At 36.8% G+C, this 25,042-nt stretch overlaps 2 protein-coding genes across 7 annotated transcripts in view; both read right to left on the minus strand.

Annotated features, from left to right (window-relative positions):
* celsr1b (cadherin EGF LAG seven-pass G-type receptor 1b) overlaps positions 1 to 17,862 on the minus strand; it is a gene marked incomplete at its 5' end in the record, with an annotated part of 47,559 nt that extends 29,697 nt beyond the window's left edge. The window contains 2 exons of the mRNA XM_079414825.1: positions 774 to 1,412; positions 14,379 to 17,862. Coding sequence (XP_079270951.1) covers positions 774 to 1,412; positions 14,379 to 17,862 — 4,123 coding nt within the window. The remainder of the gene's footprint in view (positions 1 to 773; positions 1,413 to 14,378) is intronic.
* A 1,996-nt stretch (positions 17,863 to 19,858) lies between these two features.
* On the minus strand, positions 19,859 to 24,938 carry LOC306868111 (E3 ubiquitin-protein ligase Hakai). 6 transcript variants are annotated; one of them, XM_079414141.1, is made up of 6 exons: positions 24,883 to 24,938; positions 24,121 to 24,270; positions 23,391 to 23,491; positions 23,157 to 23,240; positions 22,990 to 23,063; positions 19,859 to 21,114 (listed from the first exon to the last, which is right to left on the minus strand). In XM_079414141.1, the coding sequence occupies exons 1-6, from the start codon at positions 24,893 to 24,895 to the stop codon at positions 20,160 to 20,162; spliced, it is 1,377 nt and encodes a 458-aa protein (XP_079270267.1). In that variant the 5' UTR covers positions 24,896 to 24,938; the 3' UTR covers positions 19,859 to 20,159. The 6 variants fall into 6 exon arrangements, with proteins under 6 accessions (XP_079270267.1, XP_079270266.1, XP_079270264.1 ...); XM_079414140.1 differs by having other exon boundaries at positions 24,112 to 24,270; positions 24,883 to 24,928; XM_079414138.1 differs by having other exon boundaries at positions 19,859 to 21,129; positions 24,112 to 24,270; positions 24,883 to 24,919.
* Positions 24,939 to 25,042: the final 104 nt, after the last annotated feature.

The raw sequence follows: 25,042 nt of genomic DNA on the forward strand, positions 1-25,042 counted from the left end.
GGATAATTCCTTACCCCAAGAGCGGCTCTCCATTCAAGTTATGACAGAAGCAAAACTAATGATGCTCTCACAAGTCTGAGCAACTTAGAAGGGGACAATTTGCAACCAATTTGCAATCAACTATCCATACAAAACACAGACAAAAAAGTTTTTTTTTGCGGTGTTTGCTGTGGTATACATCACTATTAGCTCACTATTGCTTGGAATTAGGTTAGGGATGTGAAGAAACCATTAATCGGTCAGCATGCAACTTTTTTTGACATAACACCTCAAATCATGCCGTTATAGAAAAAGTGTGGTATTACTTTTCTAGCCATTTCCAATTGGCCGATAATGAATTGGGTATAGAAGTGTGTGCCATTTAGACCTGAATTCGGAATGCTGTTGAAATCTGCATTCACTTCCTAATTTTGAATGATAGATGGACAGATGGATGGACAGACAGACAGACAGACCTATATACGAAAAGATGGACGGATGGATGGACACATGGACAGACAGTCAGATAGATAGATAGATAGATAGATAGATAGATAGATAGATAGATAGATAGATAGATAGATAGATAGATAGATAGATAGATAGATAGATAGATAGATAGATAGATAGATAGATAGATAGATAGATAGATAGATAGATAGATAGATAGACAGGCAGACAGACAGGCAGATAGATGGATAGACAAACCGACAGATGGTTGGTTTGTTGGTTGGTTGGATTGAGTGTTGGATAGATGGATGGATGGATGGATAGATAGATTACTAGATACTGACCTGTAAAATCTTGTGGGCACTCACAAGTGTATCCCCCCTCTTGACTGTGGCACTTCCCGTTGTTCTGACACGGGCCTGAGTAACAAAGGTCCACCTCTGTCTCACAGTAGTCTCCAGTGAAACCATCAGGACATCGACAGCGTAACCCGTTCACGGGGTGTATGGGCCTGAAGAGAACCGTGTTGGACGCCACGAAGGGAGCCGTACTGTCAAACTTCAGAACAGCTACGCACTTCATGTAGTTCTCACAGGGCTCCCGCAAACAGATATTATCATCAAACGGCAGGACGCGCTGAGTCGAGATCAGCGTCAACAACGTACGGTTCAGATACAGCTGCTCCTGCAGCTCTTCTGACGGGAAATAACGTCCTGGAGCTCCACCCGGGAGCAGGGCCGAGAAAGTGACGTTGAGAATGCTGCCATTAACGTCCGTGTCATTTTGGACATTGAAGATGAAGACACCGTCAGGACTGGTGGACAAGATTGCGGCTACGCCTTCGGTAAAGCGTGACAGCAGGGGGGAGAGAAAATGCTCTTGAGACATGTTCTCCAGACGAACAGTGATGCTGTTTGTCAACATGTCATCCGTTATGATGGTCACATGTAGGGTGCAGAGGGCCGAGACCTGGTGGAGTCCATCTGAGAAAACACAAAGGCACATTGAGAGACTCGGTTAATGTTTAAACTGAATTGAATGGCATGGCAGTGGCTGGCAGGTGGTAAGTTTACATTCTTGTGAGTGAGAACTTTAAGAACATGCTGGAACATGGCACTTGATTCTGTGATTGTTCAGCAAGCATTTCGACCTTCACAGTTTTATGATCTTTTTTTTTCACACTGTTTGAACAGCAATACAACCAGCTTCCTGTCAAGCAATACATCAACTGTGAACACAAAAATAAAAATATGTTTGAAAAGTTTGGTGTGGAGAGGTGCTGAATATCTGCTGTCATTTTTTAAGAGGGAAAATATGAATATATTATTCATATACTTATTTGAATTTAAGAATATATTTTTTAATTGATCTGATACTATAAAAATATTGCAAAAAATAAAGTTTATTACAATCAACATTATTATTCTTAATAACAAGTGCAACAATGTTTAAATAAATTAATAAATGTTTACCATTACCATTGGTTTTAATATTATACTTTTTTATTATAAGTAAAAAATATGAATAGATAATTCTGATACTTGAATACAAATATATTTGTAATATTCCTGAAACATATTGCAAAAAATAAAACTGCATTATTACTATTACTACTACTACTACTACCACTACTAATATAACATGATGATGATGATGGTGTATTATTATTATTTAAATAAAAGTCTATTATTACTACTACTACTAATAATAATAATATACAATAAATTGTTTATTTATTTATTATAGACACATACATGCATATTAGCTGTATACAAGTATTTTTTTATATGTGACCAAATTTGACAAAATCATTATCAAATATTATCATTATTATTAGTGGTATTATTATTGTTATTATTATTATTGTTAATAGTAATGAAGCTACAAACAAACAAATAAATAAATAAATAAATAGTAAATAATGTTATTATTATAATAACTACTACTATTCATTTTAGTTAATTAGTTAGTTAGTGGTGGGGTCATTGTAAATGTTGGCAGAGCAAATAAAAAAACCTGAACTACTTCCCTGACTTGGTAAGCAAAAAAAACAACAATCCACCTTCCATTTCACCCCCCCCCCCCCCCCCCCCCCACACTTTATCATTACCAAATGGTTAAGAGCAAAAGCATCTTAGTCTGGCCGCTGTGTCACATTTGCTCTGTCCTGTAGTGACAGGTATTGTTCATGGTCCAGTGTATTCTCTTGCAGCAATTGTGTGTTCCTAGTGTAAAGGGCCCCTCTGTCATGTGAATGGAGAGAGCTATAATTGCAGGACAATGAGGACATGTTTCCACTCTGTTACACCGTCCTTTCACATACTGTCAGCTTAGCCAGACACGCAGTTGCAGACACAACAAGGAGTTTCTCTCTTGTACACACACACATTTACACATGCAGGCAAAATGCCATGCATACACATTCAATTAAAAGTGTTGCACTTTGTTTGCAATTAAACTTATTTCACTGGTGTGTTAATTCAGTTTTTTTTCTGAATATAACTTATAATTGAGGAGATAAAATATATATATTTTTAAATATAAAAAATACACTATTGTTAGTGATCATAAAACATGATTTATTGATCATAAAACATATTTTTTTTTAGTGTAGATTAAAATATTTTGACCTTATTTCATTAATTAACCATATATCATGCAATTTATTATATTTTTTGCAATCGATTCACAGCCTAAAAATAATTTCCTAACTTTATGCTTTATTAAAAATGGAATATTCTGGCAAACTTGCAATCTTAGCAAATCACAAATTTGTCACATACACAAGTAAACATTTTCTGCAAGGGAAAGGACCTAATAGGCCACATCCTGTTCCATTGTGTTCATAATACTTAATAATCCCTTAAACTACTAAACTATGTTTCTTTTAAATATGCTTAATAAACTTGCTAAATCATGCCAGAAAGCTGATCCTTATACTGAGAAGAAGAGAGTAATGTATATGCGAAGTGCTTTCTTGCTTTTTGCCTTTCCTTTAATGAGGTCTGCAATAAAAGCCACTCTGAAATGCATTAAGTCTCTCTCTCACTGTTGATTCTCTTACCAGTAAGTGCTTATAAAGCATAACAAACACTCTGGCATATAATAAAATATTACAGAGACACTTTACAATAAGGTACCAATGAAAACTGATCCAAGCACTCCTCTAAACAGAATCTGAAGAAAGCACTACTGCTGTAAATATCATTCATTTTTTCCAGACATATTAACTAGTCATTTTCACTTCCAAAATGTGTATCATACAAAAGTCATGAAATGTCCTTTAAATCAAACAATAAAATGGCATAGACATGAAATATGCAAAACTGTTAACTGCCAAGCCAGGTTTTCCCCACCAGAATAAGTGTTCAACAAATAGATCGTTCTCAAAGTTGTCCCACAAATAATAAATCGGCCTACAGGTGTGATCTTGGATCGTCTCCAGGACACAGCTTGTACAAAATAATGATTAGACTCTAAAATCTGTCTATACGATCAAATGGGAATTGCTGTGTTAATATGAATATTATACACAAGTGTGTGTGGTCCACAGGACCAGAAAACAAAGCGAAACTTTGTGTGTTTAAATGGAAAAGCGGCCTAGATACCACTGTGCCACAGTAAACCCAGCTTCATCGAATCCCTCAAAACCGATGGCGGAGATTATCACACTAGCAAAGTAAACTAGGTTGAAATGTTCAGTTTCACTTGCCAACACACTCCTTTGCAGGACCACTGAGCTGTGACAGTGTTTACAGCCTCTGCAAACAGCAAGTGTCATGTTCAGTTTTCTTTTCGAACAATCTGAGAACAAAGGGAAACATGCAGGGCAGATTTTCGGGATGGTATTTTCCGAGGGAAGAATCCAAACAATCTGTGCAAAGATAAATGTTCAATGTAGTTTACACACTCTAAAGACACTTACTCTACACTCACAGGAGCTGGCCTGCAAATGAACACAAAGTGGGAAATTTAGGTTATCATCTAAGTGTTAAACTGTCCTATAGATGTCAATCTCAGTTTCCTGCACTCTAAAAAATGCTGGGTTAAATACAACCCAGTGCTGGGTAATATTGGACAGAACACATGCTGGGTTGTTTTCAACCAACAATTGGGTTAAATGTTTAACCCAACCTTCTGGGCAGCAACCCAACCTCTGGGTCTAAACTACCCAATCGCTGGGTTCGTCCATATTTCTCCCATCTCTGGGTTGTATTTAACCCAGCATTTTTTAGAGTGTGGTTACCAACTGGTAACCAACCATGTTGATAGCATGAATCAAAGATTTGAGTCTTTTAACAAACTCTCTGCACAAAATCCTGAGATTGTATGATATCATGTAACTTAGCTCATATGAAGTACAACATACAACTTTTTCCCCTATCAGAATCGTGGATATGTTTGTTTGGGTTGCACATTTTTAAACAATTTTGCCATGTACAATTTACTGTGATTTTTCATGAGAACAAGTTGCCTATTTACACCAACGATTCTTCATACCAAAGATATTTTGTAAAGATTTTTATTTATAAAAATTCTAGCATATTTTAAAAAACAATAATAATATTAATTTATTGTAATATATTATAATATTAATAATTAATGTTTTAAAATTTGAATAGATGAGGTGTGAGCAGCAGTGAAGACGTTTTTCAGTAAATAACAATCAGTGTTGGGTGTAATGAATTACTAGGAAATTAATAACTCTAATTTAATTACGTTTCCCTTAAAAAAGTAATTCTTCATTTTTCAGTAATTTAATAACAGTTACTTCTGATGTAATTGCATTAAATACTGTATAGACTATAGAACAATTATTTAGGGATGTAATGATTCACTCAACTCACGATTCGACTCGATTCACAATTCTTTTTCTTTTTCTTTTTTTTTACAAAATGAGATTTGAGACAAATTATAAATTAAATGTGTCCTTTTATTATTGCTTGAACAAAATGCAGCACGTTTCTTTGTGAAATTGAAATACTATAATAATATACTAATATAGCACTTGCATATTATTGCTCTTTTGTTGGTTTTGATTGCTTCTATTGTCCATATTTGTAAGTCGCTTTGGAACTCTGCTAAATAACAAAATGTAAATATAATGTAAATGTAAATAACAAAACAATAAAACAAGCCCAAAATCCAATAAATAACACAAATAAAAGAAATCTCTTCATATAAGCAAAATAAGGCTTTGTCTGTGCTCTTTCCATTTAGAATTAGAGGCAACCACTGCATTTTAATCATGATCAAACAAGGATGCTGCATACATGCAACATGAACAGTTTTTAACCTAAATTAGATTGTATAATTTCCAAATTTGAAGCAAAACCAGAATGGTCTGACTTCAGTTTTGTGAAGTACATCTAAATATTTTCAAAATATATACTTTATGTGTGTGTCTTTATATATACATAATAAATATACACAGTACACACAAATATATTATATAATCAAAAACTTTTATTTTGGAAGTAATTAATCGTGATTAATCCTTGCCCAGCACTAATTTTATATTTTTATTTGAAAGAATTAAAAGTGCAGTTTTTCTTGTCTATCCTTGGTCAAGGTTGATTTAGAAAGTATAAGTAATAAACAATGCAATACATTTTAGAGAGAGTAATTAGTACAATAATATAATTACACTGTTGAAGACGTAATTAGTAGGCAGTAATTAATTACTTTTTTTTAGAGTAACTTTTTTAGAGTAACCCAATACTGATAAAATTAATAAATAGACTTAAAAATACTACTGGACTACTGGACTACTTTTATTGTTGACTTTATGGAAAACACCAAGTACATTCTGCTAAACTTCTTCTTTTGTATTCCATGGAAGAAAGAAGCCATACGGGTTTGGATCAGCATGAGGGTGCATAAATAATGACAGAATTGTCATTTATTGATGATCTAATGCTTTAAATATGGAGTATCGCGGGGTGAGAATAAAAAGCCCAGAATACAAACACACCAGACTTATTTTTCTCTTTTCAGTCATCTATCCTTAAACACTCCTCAAGAAGCATGTGGGAACATATACTTGGACAGCTGATTGGCAGTTGGCTGGTGCAACAGTAGCAGAGACTGACAAAAACCTCCTGCCAAAGCATCAGTTAGCCAACGCCAAGACACATGTCCTGCTTCACCAGCAGTGGCCACAGCAACATCACGGCTGACCTAAATATGTGCGAAGCCGAGCCAACTGGTGCCCGGCGCACAATAGGCACAGCTGAGAGAGAAAAGCTACTGAGTGCACAAGGCATTGAGGGCAGGGATGTGCCAGGGAAGTTTTTGAGACTACTCAAATCCCATTTCCATCATATAAGAAAAGATACTAAATCATAATAAAAGGATAAAAAAGTCAAATTTATGACATTGTAAGTATGAATTATAGTGTAAATGAAATTTACATAAAAAGTAGAAACTGAGATTGACATAACTCATACATTTCTTATACAAAAAGTTGAAAATATGCAATAATACGAAAAAAGTCTAAATTGAGATATTTAGTCATAATTATTAAATAAAACATCTAAATTGTGATACTTTGTCATAATGAGATACATTTTTTGACATACAAAGTTATGACATACCAAGTCAGAGTTATGATATAAAAGTTTAAATTATGATATATATAAAAAGTCCAAATTGAGAAAAAGTTCAAATGAGATATTTAGTCATAATAATTAGGAGATAAAAATTTCTAGATTATGACATACAAATTATGATTATATATTATGAATTCTACTATAAAAGTTGAAATTGTGATGGAAAATGTCTAAATTGGGATGAAGTCATGACAAGTCAAAATGATTGCAATACATTAAAACTGTAAATCAAAATTATGACATAGTATGCATTATAATATAAAAAGTTGAAATTTATGTAAAAAGTAGAAACTGAAATTGACAACTCGTAATTATGACAAAAAGTTAAAATTACTTAAAAAGTCAAATTATTAAGTCAAAACTGTAAGTCATAATTATGAGATGAATTTTATGACATGTTAAGTCACAAGTATGAGATAAAAAGTCAATTTTCTTATATAAAAAGTTGAAAATGTCATAATGAGAAAAAGTGTAAATTGAGATATTTAGTCATAATGAGATAAAAATATTGACATAAAAAGTTATGACATACCAAGTCAGGGTTATAATATAAAAGTTTAAATTATGATATAAAAAGTCCAAATGGAGAAAAATTGAAGTCATCACAAGTCAAAATTATTGCAAAACATCAAAACTGTAAATCATTATTATGAGACAAAAACTCTAAATTATGACATATCAAATTAGAATTATATAAAAAGTTAAAATATGACAGAAAACGTTAAGTATGAGATAAAATCATACTTGTGAGAAAAGTGTTGAAATGATTAAATATTTAGTCATAATTATGAAATATGTAAAAGACAAAATTATTGCATCCTAATTCAGAATTATAATTTTAAAGTCGAAATTGAGATCATAATTGAGTCATAAACATAACAAAAAGTCTACATTCCGACATAAAGTCAAAACTATGACACAGTAAGTCATAATACTGAGGCAAAAATCTCTCAAACATTTGATAATTAATATGGTGCAAATATATTGTGCATCCTTATTGTAAATACAGTATTTATTCATTTCTTAAAGATGCCACATTAACATTATATGTTGTTGAAATAGTTTCAATTGTTTGTTTGTTGCTTGTTTCACACAGCTATCTTTCATTCAAGTCCTACATTCCTTCTATGGCCTATTAAAAGCTTTTGCCTTGGCATGGCTTGTGTGGAATGTGGTAAGTTGCACTCTGAGAAGTTAATGAGCAAAACTTCTTTCCACAGAATGCATAGACTAAGTGCCTGATAATGGAGACCACACCTCGGTCGGCCTCCCTCATGAATCTGTTGTGATACTTGTTAACATCATCGGCGGCAGGTCCCTTGGTGATCCCACCAAGCACATACATAAAACAGAGGGCAGCGCAGTGAAATGGAACCCAGCAAGGTGTGGATTTTATGGGCAGCACTATTAATGTTGCCCAAGGCCAAGGGACATGTGAAGGTACTTCTGCTTGGTTATGTCGTAGAATCTAATAAAGGTCTTCAAGGTTTGAAGCACTCATATAAAATATTAATACATTATAGACCTTAAAAGCCTTTATTTAAAAATGCAGTAAAATGCAGATGCCACCAAATAACCTGGAAGCTTCCGCCTTCATTACTCTGCATTAGATGAGCTCTTTCAAAAACAAGATTGCTTGAGTTTGGCTTAAAATCAAAACTTAAAGGAATAGTTCAAGTTGTCATTATTTAGTTACGTGCATGTCATTTCTAACCCATTTTCAGTCTTCTGTTGAACACAAAAAGGCTTCTGAAGCTGTACCATATGTGTTGTGTGAGGAACAGACTAAAAGATTATAGTCCAATAGGTTCTTAAATTTCTCAAAGTTATCATAGCATGCCGAATTTGACAATTTCAAAGCTGTATGAAAATTGAGAATTATTGGGGCCAGGTGTTTTAATGTTTTTGAAAGAAGTCCGTTATAGTCATGAGGCTGCATTCATTTTATCAAATATACAGTAAAAATAGTGTTAATATTTTTGTGGAAACTGTGATAATTTTTTTCAGGATTCGTTGAAAGCTCAAAAGATCAGCATTTATTTTGAAATAGATTTTTTTTTTGTCTTTACCCTCACTTTTATTCAATTTAATGTATCCTTGCAAAAAAAGTGTTAATAATAATAAAAAAAAGCCTTACTGGCCTCAAACTTTTGAATGGTGCATAAGTCATATAGATCACGTTTATAATGTCTTTTAAACTTTTTAGAGTTTGACAGCCAGATACTTGACACTCTATGCTTTCTTTGAATGTAAAAGAGCAGTGGGAACATTCTGCTGAACTTCTCCTTTTGTACTCCTCAATAGAAAGAAAAAAAAAAGAAAAGTCATACAGGTTTGGAACAACATGAGCATGAGCAAATGATGACAAGCAGTTTATTTTCGGGTCAGCAGCTTTGAAACATTGGGCTGTAATAATTGTATAATATTCTTAAGACAGAATAAAGAATTGGCCTTGATTGCATCATCATTTCATTTCATTGTTAAGGAAGGAATTCAGTAGCAAAGCTTTAGCGCTAGAGAAGATAATACCCAGTTTGCCCTTTGTACTCTTGTAATCCAATGAAATACCTCCATATACCATTCCTGACTCTTTGTTAAATAGTTTTTGGTGTCCAATAGCAACCGGTAGCGTCTAGAAAATAAGAGCAGATACTGCTAAGCTCTATTTATGAGTAACTCAACTCTGCAATTATTACCACATGTTGTCTTTTGAAATAAAAATCTGCTTCAGGCAAGTGATGTGATGGAGAATGCTGTTTTATTGTCACGCAGGAACACCAGTCACAACACACTGTGCATGAGTGACAAGTTTTGCAGTCGTTGTTCTGATCCACGTCTGATCTCTGCTCTTTCAGCAGACAGGCACCAAGTGAGTGCAAAAAACTCTCTTCTTTCAGCAGTGTCCTTCCTTTAAGGTCGACACACAAACAGCTTTGTCTTTACTGAAAGAAATCTGCATGTGGACAATGCCTCCCTCCTCCTCGAATTTAAGAAGCCCCCCCACATTTCACCCCCTACCCTGCTTCTCACCCCACTTCACAAAAGGGGCCCGTGCTTCAACCCCCAGCTTGGCGCAAAACGCTTAAAAGCTCCACAATGCTCCCCCCTTCTCCATGGCAACAACAACGGAGAGCCAGAGCTTTTCAAAACTCTTTTTCCCAGACTTCCTTCAGAGGACGTCTATGAGGAAACCCAATAGGATGCTTCGGTTCCATTACCAGAGGATTTAGAAGGCGGTCAGCTTGCTTAATGCAAGTTAGCCAGTTGAGAGGACCAGCATATGTTGTGATTTGGTTGCTGATCCCCACTAGGCTTCTTAACTACCTTAACCAACAAGATAGCGATCACCAAAATAGGCACCAAACCAGCAAGGAAATTAATGCTGGTCTATGTCAGCATTAAAAGTGACCTGATAGCTTGATCTCTGCTTTTCTCTGAAAGGTTCATAGATTCCCTGCATTGTTTAGATGCTTTGAAATGCTGATACGAGATAAAGATTCCATACATGATGATTTAGAACGTGCCTCGATAAGGATAAAGACATATGCGCTGCCATTATCTGGAGAAATATGTGCGCCACACGCTTTGCATCAGCCGCTGTGTGAGATTCAACTTAGACCAAGAGAGGAAGGATGAAATACATCAAAGGTTCAAAAGATAAAGATGAAAAGATCAAAGATTATGAGAGGTGCCCTACCTTTAAAATAAAACTGTAGATCAAAAGTACGGCTGAAGAATTAACAACAGATGGTCTCTTCCTGGCAGCTCACTCTCTCAAATTAGATATCGAATTATCACTCAAAATCCAGAAGCGTTCTAGATAAGGCTGAAGACGTTATCTTGACAAACTGTTATGAATGGAATGCACCCCTGGGGTTCAGTCAAGTTTATTGAGTGAATGTAAAATGATGCAAAATAACTAGCACTAGAGATGAGGCTTTATGCTGGGAAAGATAAGAACCACTGACTCAATATGAATGTAGATATTGCAATGCTTCATATACTGTAAGTGCAATACTTCAGATTTTAAAAACTTACAGAGTGCTTACTTAAAGGAACACTCCACTTTTTTGAAAATAGGCTCATTTACAACTCCCCAAGAGGTAAACAGTTGAGTTTTACCGTTTTCAAATCCATTCAGCCGTCTGGCGGTAGCACTTTTAGCGTATCTTAGCATAGATCATTGAATCTGATTAGACCGTTAGCATCTCGCTCAAAAATGACCAAAGAGTTTCGATATTTTTCCTATTTAAAACTTGACTCTTCTGTAGTTACATCGTGTACTAAGACTGACGGAAAATGAAAAGTTGCGATTTTCTAGGCCGATATGGCTAGGAACTATACTCTCATTCCGGCGTAATAATCAAGGGACTTTGCTGCCGTACTATGGGTGCAGCAGGTGTAATGATATTACGCAGTGCCTGAAAGTAGTCCCCAGCTAGGTAACTAGATATAGCTGGGGACTACTTTCAGGCGCTGCGTAATATCATTGTGTTTTTCGCAATGATATTTTTTCATTTTCCGTCAGTCTTACTACACGATGTAACTACAGAAGAGTCAAGTTTTAAATAAGAAAAATATCGGAACTCTTTGGTCATTTTTGAGCGAGATGCTAACGATCTAATCAGATTCAATGATCTATGCTAAGCAAAAAGTGCTACCGCCAGACCCGGAGATCGGCTGAATGGATTCGAAAATGGTAAAACTCAACTGTTTAACTCTTGGGGAGTTGGAAAATGAGCAGTTTTGAAAGTTTTCAAAAAAAAGTGGAGTGTTCCTTTAAAACCGCATTTATATTAAAACAGTGAAAAATGGACAAATTAAAAGGTATGTCCTTAGATATGTCAAATAAGCACAATGCATCATGTGTATCCAACATTTCTTTTTCAGTATTAAATAAAAAATTTAATGGTAATAGTTGGCTGAAACTAAAACTTTTTGAAACTCAGGGGGCTTAAATGTGATAATGATTTGTTTTTGGCACATTTAATAAAGTGTCAATTCCTACCAATTCAACCTCAAATTTCAAAAGGAACTGACAAATGGCCAAATTGGAATTGTGGAAGGAAATTTTCTTTCTTTACAAACACTGGTTCATATTCAGTTTTTGTTATTGTTGTATGTATCTCTGCAAGTGGTCCTGCACTTAAAATTCTCTAATAATTCTCTATAACTATTTTGAAGCATTTAAAAAACAACATTTTATTTCTAATAAATCTAAAAATGTTTATAATAAAACAAACAATTTTTTTTTATTAAATGTAAGTTTTACAATGTATACACACACAATAAAAGGTAAATTAAAAAAGATAAGCACGTATACCGTAACCGTAGTAAACAAATTATAAATTTAAAATGCATTTATTTCATAGTAAGTATAGTTCAAATCTATTAACACATTTACTGACATGTCGCTCGAGACTTACTTATATAAAAAATTACAATTAAACTTTATTTGGAGTACTACTTGTGTGCCAGACACACTTCTTAATATTAAGCCTAAAATGTGTTTTAATGTCATTATTGATGTTTATTTAAATGCAAGATATTTAAAGTGTACCTAAAGTATACATGCAATAGCTCCACTTTTGCGCAATCAAATATACTTCAGTATATCTTTATTTGGACTTCAGCACTATTTCCGAACAATTTAAGCACATTACGTACTAAATTAGGCTAGTTGTTCCAATTTAGCAGACTTTAAGTATACCAGTTTAGTATACCAAAAGTACAATGGCATTTTTATTAAGTACATAATGTTTGTACATTTATTTGTAGTATACTTAGCATGACATAAATGTATTTAAAATACATTTAAGTATATTTGTTTTTCACTAGGGCATATATAGAAATTGTATAAATCATAAGCTGCTCTGAGAAATGTTTGTGTTCTCCCTCTATTGACACTGTGTACTAGGAAGTTATTTGTCTGCCCACTAAGCGGCGACACATGGCATTTCTGAGAATCAAATTAAGTCACAGTGTGCCACTGGAACCACATGATAAATGGGCATCTTTGCTATCTGGCTGATCCTGATCCTCTGTAAGCTGTGACAACCATTAAACAAAAGTAATCAAAAAAACACAAAACAAACTCTAGTTGTACCCAGCCTACATAGGAGTTTTAAATGCTCTTCAATTAATCCCCTGCATTTTCTTGTCAAATGTGACATCTTATACGAAACAAACAAGTTTTTATCACTGTGAATCTATGAAAAGCTATCACTCCATGGACATCAGTTCTAATCCTGATATCACGTGATATCTTGTTGTGACATGTAACATGGTTTTTCAACTTATGGATGGATTTCAGTTTTTTTTTTTTTCTTTTCATTTTTACTTAAATTAACCAAGGGACATGTTAGAGCTTGGGGATGCCAAATGGGAATAAAGACTAACTTGAAATCATAAGTCAAGTCGAAACCTCCTTTGACACATGATCAGTCACTGTCTAATACAGTCTGTAAGTTTTGGCTCCTGGGAAAATGTACATGAAACGAACAAACCTGACAGGTAAGAATGACATTTGATTTCTCTGAGATTGAAAGGGAGAAGGGCTGATGAACTTTTATTCATGTTTGTGCATGATAGTTGTTAGTGGGAATATGTTCTAGAATGTATGGATCCAAGGAATGTGGGGGAAGATCAACAATATGAAAATGGTTGGAGAGAAGCAATTTAGACAAAATTACATCTTACCATCAAACCACAGTCACTACACTGGGGTAGAAGAAACTATGAAAGAGTTTAAAAAGTCCAATAGTTTAAAAATTCACATCAGTCATTGTGAAATTTGAAGTCAAATTGGTGGCTAAAGTTGTGACTATGAGGTATTGTAGCAATTGCTTTTTTGACTCTTGAGGTGTAAACAAGCTTTAAAAACATCTCATATTCACTGAATAATATACTTCAGACAAGAATATATAAATTTATGGCCACTTCAGAATTGCTGCAAATAAGTAAGCTTAAGCGTGATAATGGTTGCCAAGGACATGCTCACTAGGGAGTGGCAACAAATATTGTTGAGCATAACCAGAGACACAGTAAAGATATAAAAATAATTTAGGGGTTCAGGGACTGAGAATCCCCCTGAAGAGAAGAGCATTCCAGACAGCACACGAGGAGGCAGATCACTATCAATAAGAGCATCAAAGAAAACCAATTAAAAAGAAAAGAAAAGAATAAAGCTTGCATAAATCCACTTCTACAATAGCAAGGCAACCCGCAAAGCAGATTTTGGAAATCACTCAACTACTGCACACAATCTTTGGCCAAATAATGGACTGCTTTTTAAAAGAGAAACTGTGGCCAAATAATGTAGTAACATGTGAGTCTCACCTGAAACCGTCACCCTCATTGCAGCCTCAAGCGGCCTGTTGTTATCCAAGTCCTTACTCAGCTTTAGCTCCCCAGTGTCTTGATTGAGAATCAGCAGGTTGAGCTCATTTCCCTCAACAAACGTGTAGAGGAGCTTGTCGGACACATCTGGATCACGAGCAGGCACCTTCCCAATAACTCCTGTGGGAAAGCTGCCGGACTTATTGGTGATGTAGTTGTTGAAAATGATCTCAAAATCCTGTAGAACTGGGATGTTGTCATTGACATCTACTAGGAGGACGTGTACAGTGGCCCGGCTGACAAGTGGGGCTGAAGTGGCCTGGACCACAATTACATACTCCATCTTGGTCTCAAAGTCTAGGTCAGTAAGAGCAATTAGATCTCCGCTAAAGATGTCGAGCTGGAAGACTTCAGGAATATTGCCCTCTACAATCTGGTACAGGATCTGGGCGTTGGTACCTTCATCTGGGTCTGTGGCACTTACTCGGGCAAGAGTGGATCCTACCGCACTGTTTTCCTCCACATAAAAGTACAATTCGTCCTTCTCAAACACAGGGGCGTTGTCATTTATGTCCAGAACAGACACTTGAATGTCCACAGCTGCTTTGAGAGGGGGCACTCCTTTGTCCACCGCAAACGCCTTGAGACTATACAACGCAACATTTTCCCTGTCCAGCTTGCGGGCCGTTCTGATGATCCCAGAGTAAGGCTCGATAAAAAAGTCCCCCTCACCATCATCCCCTCCCTGAAAGGTGTAGCTGAGTCGACCGTTAGATCCAGAGTCTCTGTCTGAAGCGGATACCTGGAGTACACTTGTGTATACCGGTGCATCCTCAAAAACTGTTCCCTGGTAGATGTCCCGGAGGAACTGGGGTGCGTTGTCGTTGGCATCAAGAACGATGATCTCTACATAGGTTGTGTCTGATTTCTGGGGGATGCCGTTGTCTCGGGCAATAATGGCTAGCGTGTAGGAGGCCTGGTCTTCGTAGTCGATCTCAATTTGAGTCGTGATGGCACCAGTGTCAGGATCAATTTTGAACTGTGGCACATTGTCCTCCATTACATAAGTGATGCAGGCGTTTTCACCAGTGTCTTCATCAGTGGCACTGATGACCACGACGGTGGAGCCTACAGGTCGGTCCTCGCTCACTAAAACCTGGTAGTTGGCACTTTGAAATACTGGTCGATGGGTGTTGGCATCAGTCACATTAATGAAGACTTGAGCTGTGTCGTGGCGAGTACCATCTGAGGCGGTGATTGTTAGGAGATACTGTCGTTCTTGCTTGTAGTCCAGAGGTAGCGCTAAAGTAATAAGTCCCCCTCCACTTTGGCTGGTGATGGCAAACCTGTTCCGAGTGTTCCCACTAGATATTTGGTATGTGACCACGCTGTTTACATCCCTGTCTACAGCAGTGACTGTAAGCACACTGGTGCCCACAACTGCATCCTCATTGACTTTTAGATTATACATGTGCTGCGTGAAGGTTGGGACATTGTCGTTTACATCTAGTATAGTGACACTTACACTAGCTGAAGATGACATTGTAGGAACCCCCCGGTCTCTGGCCTCAACACCAAAATTGTAAAATTCTGTAGTCTCCCTGTCCAGCTCAGCACTAACCGTAATCCATCCGGTGTTGTTATTGATAATGAATGGAAAACTAGGTGATGTATCGGTCAGCTTGTATTCCAAATGAGCATTGTCACCTGAATCAGCATCGATAGCTTGGATGTGTAACACAGAGTAACCTACAGGAACATTTTCTAGCACTGAGGCTTGAAAAGGCGTGCTGACAAACATGGGTGCATTATCGTTAACATCTAAAACTTGGATTACAACCATACCTGTGCCATTAATAAGAGGCGGCCGTCCTCCATCTTGAGCTTTCACTCGGAGTGTGTACTCTCTTATCATCTCATAATCTAGAGGCCTGATAACATCAATGACCCCCGTAGGGGAGTGTATGTAAAACTGTCCCTTTATATTCCCATTGATGATGCTATAATGCACTTTCGCATTATTTCCAGCATCTTTATCTTTAGCCTTCACCACAGCCACTTGAGAGTTCACGGCTATGTTTTCAGGAACTTGAACTACATATCGCTTCTCACTGAACTGAGGGTAGTTATCATTCTCATCCTCTATAAAAATGTGCACCGTGGCTGTGGCTGTACGTGGCCCGGGCTCTCTGCCCTGGTCGTTAGCTTCGACAAAAAGCCTATACTGGGTTTTGACTTCTCTGTCTGGTCTGACTCTGGTTTTGACCAACCCATTCCTTGGATCAATTTCAAAGTAAGTGTTCACCTCATCATCATTCACAATCTTATAAATCATATTGGCATTAGAAGGCGCATCTCCATCAGTAGCCCTAATAGTCATTACCTCAAAGCCTACTTCAACATTTTCTCGAATACTAACTCTATACTCATTCTGTTCAAAAACCGGCGCGTGGTCGTTAGTATCACTGACTGTAATAGTGAGGTACGCGATAGCTGATCTTTTAGGGGTTCCTCTATCAGTACCAGTAACCTTAAACACATGAGTGTCTTTAACTTCCCTGTCTAGAGGCTGTAGAGTAGTTATACCTCCAGTCTCAGGGTTAATTTGAAATAAATGGTTGGAGCGGCTGTCAAAAAGTGCTTCTATATCGTATTCGATAACACCAGCGTCTCCGTCGTCGGCGTCTAACGCTTTGAGGGTAATGACTCGCGTTCCCGAGGGCTCGTTCTCTGGCACTGATACCTGGTAGTTTGGGAGCTGAAACTGAGGAGCGGAGTTCACGTTTCTTTTTTGACGTTTAGTCCACGGGTCTAATTCCCTGCCAGTGTGTTCTCTGCTTAAATGTAACTTAACATCTACAAACAGCGAGCTATTTAGTGAGTTAGGCATTAAACAAAGCAAATTTGCCTCATCTCGCTGCTTGTGAGGTAAACAGAGGTTCGCGCCCGTGAGGGAAATAACACGCCGCTGGTCCTTCTTTACGCACCTACCGCGAAACATTTGGGAATTCCGTATGGATACAGGCAAACGTTCGTAAATGGTAATGGGTAAGGAGTCCAAAGAAAAACATGTCTCATACCCCGTCAACAGATACATGTAGGCATCTGGATTAAGATTTTTTCTTTTGTATTTGATGAAGCAGTTCTGACCATGTACGAATGTATTGAAATGAAGCCGTATAAAGTTTTCCGAAAGCAGTGATTTAATCCGCAAATACAGTGGCACGGGATTTCTCGGTAAACGAGTGCAGTCAATTTTGCGCGCGACTGATAGCAGCCCATCACTTCTCCCGATCTTCACAAAGTGTCGTAAAGACTTATCTGTGAGACTTCTGTCGATTCTGTACGTCCATTCTGGTCCGAGTGATACATTTGCCAGTGTTGCACCAGGCTGGAGGGTTCCCGATAGATGCAAATCCACGCATCCAAACAGTGGGAGATGAATAAGTAATCCAAAGAACATCCATATCACTGGTAATTCCATGGCTCACGCGCATCTCATTCGAAAATTATTCCAAACGATCCAGAACGCCTGCAGTCCACAAAATTCCAACCATTCCTGTAACGTGAAAGTGCACATTGGGTCAAGGCATGTTACTGTGTGCCGAGCAGCAGGGACCAGAGAGCTGCACTGATAAGTTTTAATGAGTAAAACGGCTCTTCTCCCTCCCCTCCCACAACAATTTGCATGGACTCTACTCATGCATTGTGATTTTGAAATAGGCTATCCAATGAGCTCAACCGAAAAGCTTACATTCTTGGCTATCAATGTTTTAATTTTAAATGTAAACCAATTAAATATGTTATCAACACACTTTTTTTCACGTTGTAAACTCTTCTTTCAATTCCCTCTTAATGTAAAGGAACGTATTTCTAAAGACTCACTCAAGGAAAAAGTAAAAAAAAAAAAAAGAGACGATTTCCATAATCATTTAGCCTAAATATTTTTAACCACCTTGTCAAAACTTTCCAACTTACTCTGTTTATGTACAAAAATGTACACAATATTTTAAAATCAAATTATTATTCTAATACATTAGTTCTATTTTAGTAGCCTTACTTATGCTTTTTCATTGATCTTTGAAATACATTGAAATACCTTTGTTTATCACGAGAAAATAGATTTCATATTCCATTCTTCGTTCTCATTCCGTAATATAAAACGGCATGAAATGGAATTTCGTTTATATTTACCCACATAAGACTAAACATTGTTTGGTATGATAGCAGTGATCTAGTCTTGGTTGAGTACTGTACGCCCCCTTGTGGATACTTCTGTTTTGTAGTATTACTCTCACCACCTCTATTAAGTCTGTCACACCTAAAAATGTATGAATAACACGGTATTTGATAACATATCAAACAAAGTGACAATTATTGTAAAGAAAAATAGCACATAGTAGGAAAATATTGCGCAAAGTTGTAGGGTCTTCAAGTATAAAAAAATAGACTTTCTGTCTTACCAAAAAATGAAGACAGTAGAACATTAGCGGAAGAGGTGTAGTCTAATATGATGAATCACTCCTGTGGTTACTCTGCTAGTCAGTACTTGAGAGGAACTTGATGCCAAATGACTTTTACCTTGCTGGTCCCGAAGTAATTGGGGGGGGGGGGGGGGGGGGGGGGGGGCTATATCAGTAAAATTAGTTCTGAGAAAAAGCTCTACAATCATTTATTTGATATATCTGTTGCTTAAGTGTCTAACATTCTGGAGACATTACTCATCAAATCATGGTTGATAAGGGGGAAGAAAAGTGAAAAATTGCAAAGTGGCCTGGAATACACATTTTCTGTCCATTAAGAAAAAAACACTTACACAAACCTTTACAAATGTGATTTTCTCTCAGCATAACCAATAGTATGTGCTCTAAACACAATATTTCTTCACTTTATAAAAAGACATACACCTGCCAACCTTGTAATTGGCTATAAAGAGAAAAATTGCACATCATACACTAAATGACTGAGGATCACATGCTAACAGACTTTCAGATCATTCTGAACACAACAAACTCGTATCTCATTACCAGGAGATGCATGACTAATAAAAATGTGTTCTAAAGTCAGCTCAAAATAATGTTTGATATCTTCATGGATGAAATCAAAGTGTGAAACCAAAAAAAAAAAAAAATCAGATTCTGCTACCATCATACACTACATGACTATCTATGAAATCTGTCACCTTAAATCTGCGGGCTGGCTCCGACTTTCGGCAAATAGCATGTACTCGTCCAGACTGTAAAAGTTTTGTAATATATTCCAGCCTTTATAAACCCAAATTATAATTATTCAAGGGATAGTTCACCAACAATGAAAATTCTGCCAAAATACTTCCGAAAATGTCTTAGTTGGCATTTTATGGTTTGAAATGACATCAGGGTGAGTAAATGACAGATTTCATTTTTTTGGGGTGAATTATCATCCCTATAACTAGCTTCCATATTTGTGCCCAAAAGTAATGAATGTCAATCCAAAAATCTAAGCAGAATTCAAGTTTCATTTATTGCAGTTGTTGGATACAACATTATGTAAATGTTTCAAACAAAACTGTTAAATTCTTCCAACAAAATTTTTTTTTTCTCTCCCCACTCAACTATTCATTATTCCATGGAACATCCCTGAATGAGGGACATTAGTACAAAAATGCCAGCAATGGGGGAATCATCATATTGCAAGTTATCAGTGAAGACAAACAGCCCAGGGAGCTTAGTGTTGTTTCTGACTAGATATGGTTAACCATCTATGGTCAAACTGTCTGATAGAGCCGACAAAGCCAGGATGCTACTGGTAATACGGTCTATATCGTGACTGGTCGGGGTGGCAAGGCCCTGGCATCTGTCCTTGTGGTGGCGGCCCCTGCATACGGGGTGGATGGGGCCCACGGGGATTGGGCCACATTCCTGGGCTCATGGCGCCTGGTTGGGTGAAAGGAGGGCTAAGAGTGCCTTGGTCCTGTGGCATTGAGTTTGGGTTGTAGTGGTGCGCACTGACCGAGGGAATGGGACCAGGTGGAGGGTGGTTCATGTAGGGTGGCAACTGGCTGATGATGTGTCCGGGTGGAGGTGGCGTTGACATGGGAGGTGCTTGGTTGTAAACCATGTGAGGTGTAGCTGAGCCCTGCGGTGGGTGCTGCATGGGGATGCTGAGAGGGGGTGGTGGGGGCGGTGGAGGCCCGTAATGTGGTTGTTGTGGAGGCGGCATGATTTGATGCGGGTGGGACACTACTGGTTGGCTGGCGTAATCGCCAGGGTGATGGTGTGGAGGCGGGCCAGGAGGGGTCTGTGGGTGTGGCTCACGGGGGGAGGGGCCTGAGCTCCCAGAGTCATCATGAATGGGCACCGTGATGAGGTTGCTATGCTTACGTGTAGTCACTGTGGCGATTCGGAAGGTCTCTGGGGGGAGGGGCCGTGGGGAGGGTCCCAGATCGGAGGGCGAGGCTGGAAGTGGATGGTTGTAGGTATCGTGGCCTTGCAGTGGGGGAGGAATAAGAGGGTGTGTTTTGGCCAGATGAGGAGGTGGTGGAAACCGGAAGCGATCTGGTGGATCGGAGGCCAGAGTCGGGTGTGGCGGATCTGGGCGAGAGGATCCAGTCTTGCTGGCCCTCATGTGGCGATGGTTGATGTGGGCCTGCAGGTCTCGCTGTGAGAGGTAGGTGCGTTTGCAGCCTTGCACGATGCTGCACATGAAGAGGGAGCCGCGCTGGCACTGCTCGATGCGCTGAACTGGGTCTGAACAGCTGTAGAGGGACAGACTGAACTTAAGATTTAGTATGGGAAGTGGACTTCGATACACATATTATGATTTCCATTTAGATCTGGAGATATGTACATCAAGAATGAAGAAAAACCTGCTATTCACATTGCCCTCTAAAAGATTAGAAACACCCTAGGCAAGGTTTTTGGACAATATCAACTTAAATTTGCATAATTTATTGGCATAAATATATCATAGTAACTTCTAACTAAGCAATTATCATTTAATTTTCTTTTTGATTATATAATAATGGCAGTATATACAGGTCATATTGAGACTGTGATGCCTGATCACCGGAGAAATTTAGGTACAGGTTTACTTGATGAACATTTAAGGTTAGTGCACAACAGACTAATTAAACACAGCTTGCAGTAACATTTTAATATTTTTTTAATTAATCGGTTTTTGCTTTCCATAAGCATCTCCAGATTTACACTCAAATTATTCCTCTTTGTTATAGCGGAAAAGGCACTGAAGATAGCAAATAAATTCATAATTAATGGAAGGCAAAAAATCTATTACAGACAGAACAAAATTTCTGATTTATTGGTATCTGACTCAAATCTGTTTTGTCCAAACAGCAAACAAAACCACAATAACAGTTATGCACTGATATCAAAATTCTAGCAAATGTGATTTAATATTTAATGGCTAATAACTGACAAATGAACAATTTTTAATTATATAATATTTTGTATAGATTAAAATAAACTAAAAAACAACAACTTTAGTATAAACTTAAATCCATCATTTTAAATGCTACAAGTCAATGTAGGCATCACAACATTATAATGTGTTTGAGATTTGGTAAATACTACATTTAGCAGTGTTATTAAATTCATATAAATTCTAAACTACAAAAATTAGAAATTATTACCAATTAAAACATAGCTTAGAAATGCTATTTTTTTTGTATGTTCTCAGTAAAAAAAAAAAAAAAAAAAAAAAAAAAAACCATCACAAAAAAGATATTGTCGAAAATCCCATTATGACCAAAAGTAATTTAATACTAAAATTATAGAAAATTTGAATATATATCATGACATCTCTTCTTGAATATCAACCTAAAAATGCTTTAAAATTATTATGTACGTTATTATATATAACAAACTATGTAATATGTCTATTTTTGGTAATCTAGTGAGTTAAACAAAATTATTTAATTAAACTGTTTACATTTAATTAGTTTTATGTGAGAATTCATTGTCGCAAAATCAAAATAACATTAGACATAACAGAAAAACAAGACGTCTGGCATCAGTACAAAACCAAATATGTAAATCACAACACCATAAACTGAACTGGATAAACTACATTCAAAATCGCTGCATAATAGTCGATAGACACATTAGTTGACTTCTACAGTACATCAATGTGCCAGACTACACTGCATCTATGACGTACAACTAAACTATTTTCAATATTAACACCTAAAATAAACATTCTAACAAATTATGAATTTTCATATTAATTATGATAATAAAGATGTTCTAATTAAAGCTTGCTGAATGAGTATTGTTTTCATTTCAAAATGAACATCTGTCCACTCTATGTATAGAAATAAGTACTCTTAATAGCACAACTCCCACAACAACCCTGGATGTTTAAGACAAGTGTTTGCATCTGAACCACATCCCCTTACTCGAACACCTACAGACGTTACCAAGGAAACGGAACATACTAAAATTTTCAGATTTGTTTGCATCCCACAGACAATACTCAGAGGAATTTACAACACTACCTTCACTCAAACTTTACTGTATATATCCGGAATGGACACACTGTGTTTTACACCTATGCCTCAAACTTCAAAACAAGATACAATCTCCTTAAAGAAACTGTTGTAGGAGAAACTCACCCAGGGCACAACTTATCACATTTCTTCTCGTAGTGCACTGCACAGTCATAGCAGAAAACGTGCTTACAGGGAATCTGAAGGAAACAAACAAACAAAAAATGTTTTTTTTCAATGAAAGATCTCCAGCAGTATAAAGAATGTTTTAGGGACTTCAACATCCTTCTTACCATTCGCCCATAGATCTTTATGGGCAGACCACACTTGTCACAAAAATGAACCGGAGTGTCATCTTTAACTCCTATCAAGTTAAGCTGAAAAAAATAAGCAGATCTCACTCATTTTCAATATGCTATTATTATAAAATATTGTATATTTAAATATTGTATTAAATATTTGCTTTATTAGAAAAATACTTTTAAAATATAATCAAATTTGTTGTGATTAATTGATAAATATGTAACCTTATAATCCCAGAAGATTGGCTGAGGGAACCTGCGCTGGTTTCCATAAGCATCTCCAGATTTACACTCAAACCTTTCCTCTTGGTTATAGCTGAACAGCTCTGGAGACCACAAAAAAGTTCATAAATAAAGAAAAAACTAATAATATAGGGCAAAAAAAGCACTACGGTTTTATTCAGACAGAGCAAAAATGTGATTTACTGGCATATCTGACTCAAATCCACTTAGTTGTTTATGGTCCAAATACACAGGGATATTAAATGCGCTGATATTAAAATTCTGGCTCATGTTATGAGCTGATAATTATTTTCATGTAATGGCTAATAACTTCCAAATGAGCAATATTAAAATTCTATACAATTTTGTATAAATAAATTTATTAAACAAAACGCTAAAAACTGAAATCAATCATTTCAAAAGCTAAAATTGAATTTATTTATTTGCTAAATATTAAACTTGTGTTAAATTATTAGCATTTTTAAGATTGTGAGCAGTGAGCATTAAATGACGTCTGTATGTAAAATAACTGAACATGCACATATATGCTGTATATCAGCTAATACCAATAAATTAAAGCTGTCATGATGGTCAACCAATGTAAATATTGCAGATACTTAAAAAAATCTGATTTCATCACATAGAATCTGACAGACAATCCTAAAGATCAGATGTGAAAACACATCAGATTTATGAGAAGTGTGGACAAGATGAAAACACCAACTTTCTTCACTTTTTGAGGGCAGTCTAGTGTTGGGACGCTGAGGTCGGGTGGGCAGCTTGCCTCTTTCCGTCTGTTTCGACAGTAACTTGATTGGGATCTGTCTGCGAACATCAAGACCTCCAAGGGATCCCGAACCATCAGTTCCTTGAAGGTCATTGTCTGGAAAAGCATACAGATAGCATCATTAATAAGCAATCTACATTAACAAGCACAATATTAAGTCACTGATACATTATAGATACACAATTCAGTACTACATTACACAGTATTATCAAGTATATGAAAACCATTATTTAAACAGGACATATAGTACTGCAACAGACATTAACAATGTAATTTGTGAAATTAAGGAACACATAATCTAAGTGAGACCTGTGCTATTCAGCAGTGATGTGCTTAATAAAAAGTGGAGAAGCAAACATTGCTAAACTAAGAGTACAGAGTTGTAGTCTCAACCAAAACGCATATAGAGTACCTAACATAATAGATGTTTAGGGGTTCTACCGTGAATGTTTTCTGCGTTTATTTGAACCCGGCACTTGCCGGACATGCGCTCCTCTAACATTACTTGGTCATGTCAGCGGCTAGCTGGATAACGTTACATCCAATAAATGCGTTTACTGCCAGCACACACAAACGTATTAATGACAGCAAGGGCTCTCGGCTTTACTGGTTTACCGGACAGCTGGTTACCTTTCACTCAAAAAACATATGGGAGTTTAAAACGCAAGGCTGCAGTAAAATACTTCGTTACATTAGCTTGTAGCTCACCATTTTGATCCATGACTTGACGCCGTGCATCCTGCGATGAACTGATGGGAGTGGCTTCGTGTGGTTTGGAGTTCAACGATGCGCACAATTTACGCATATGAGGTTTTCAAGTTTTTTTTAATTTAGCGGGGTTTTTTTTTTGTTTCACCTATGTAATCAC

This window comes from Barbus barbus (genome assembly GCF_936440315.1).
Source record: "Barbus barbus genome assembly, chromosome: 50".
Taxonomy (NCBI): Eukaryota; Metazoa; Chordata; class Actinopteri; order Cypriniformes; family Cyprinidae; genus Barbus; species Barbus barbus.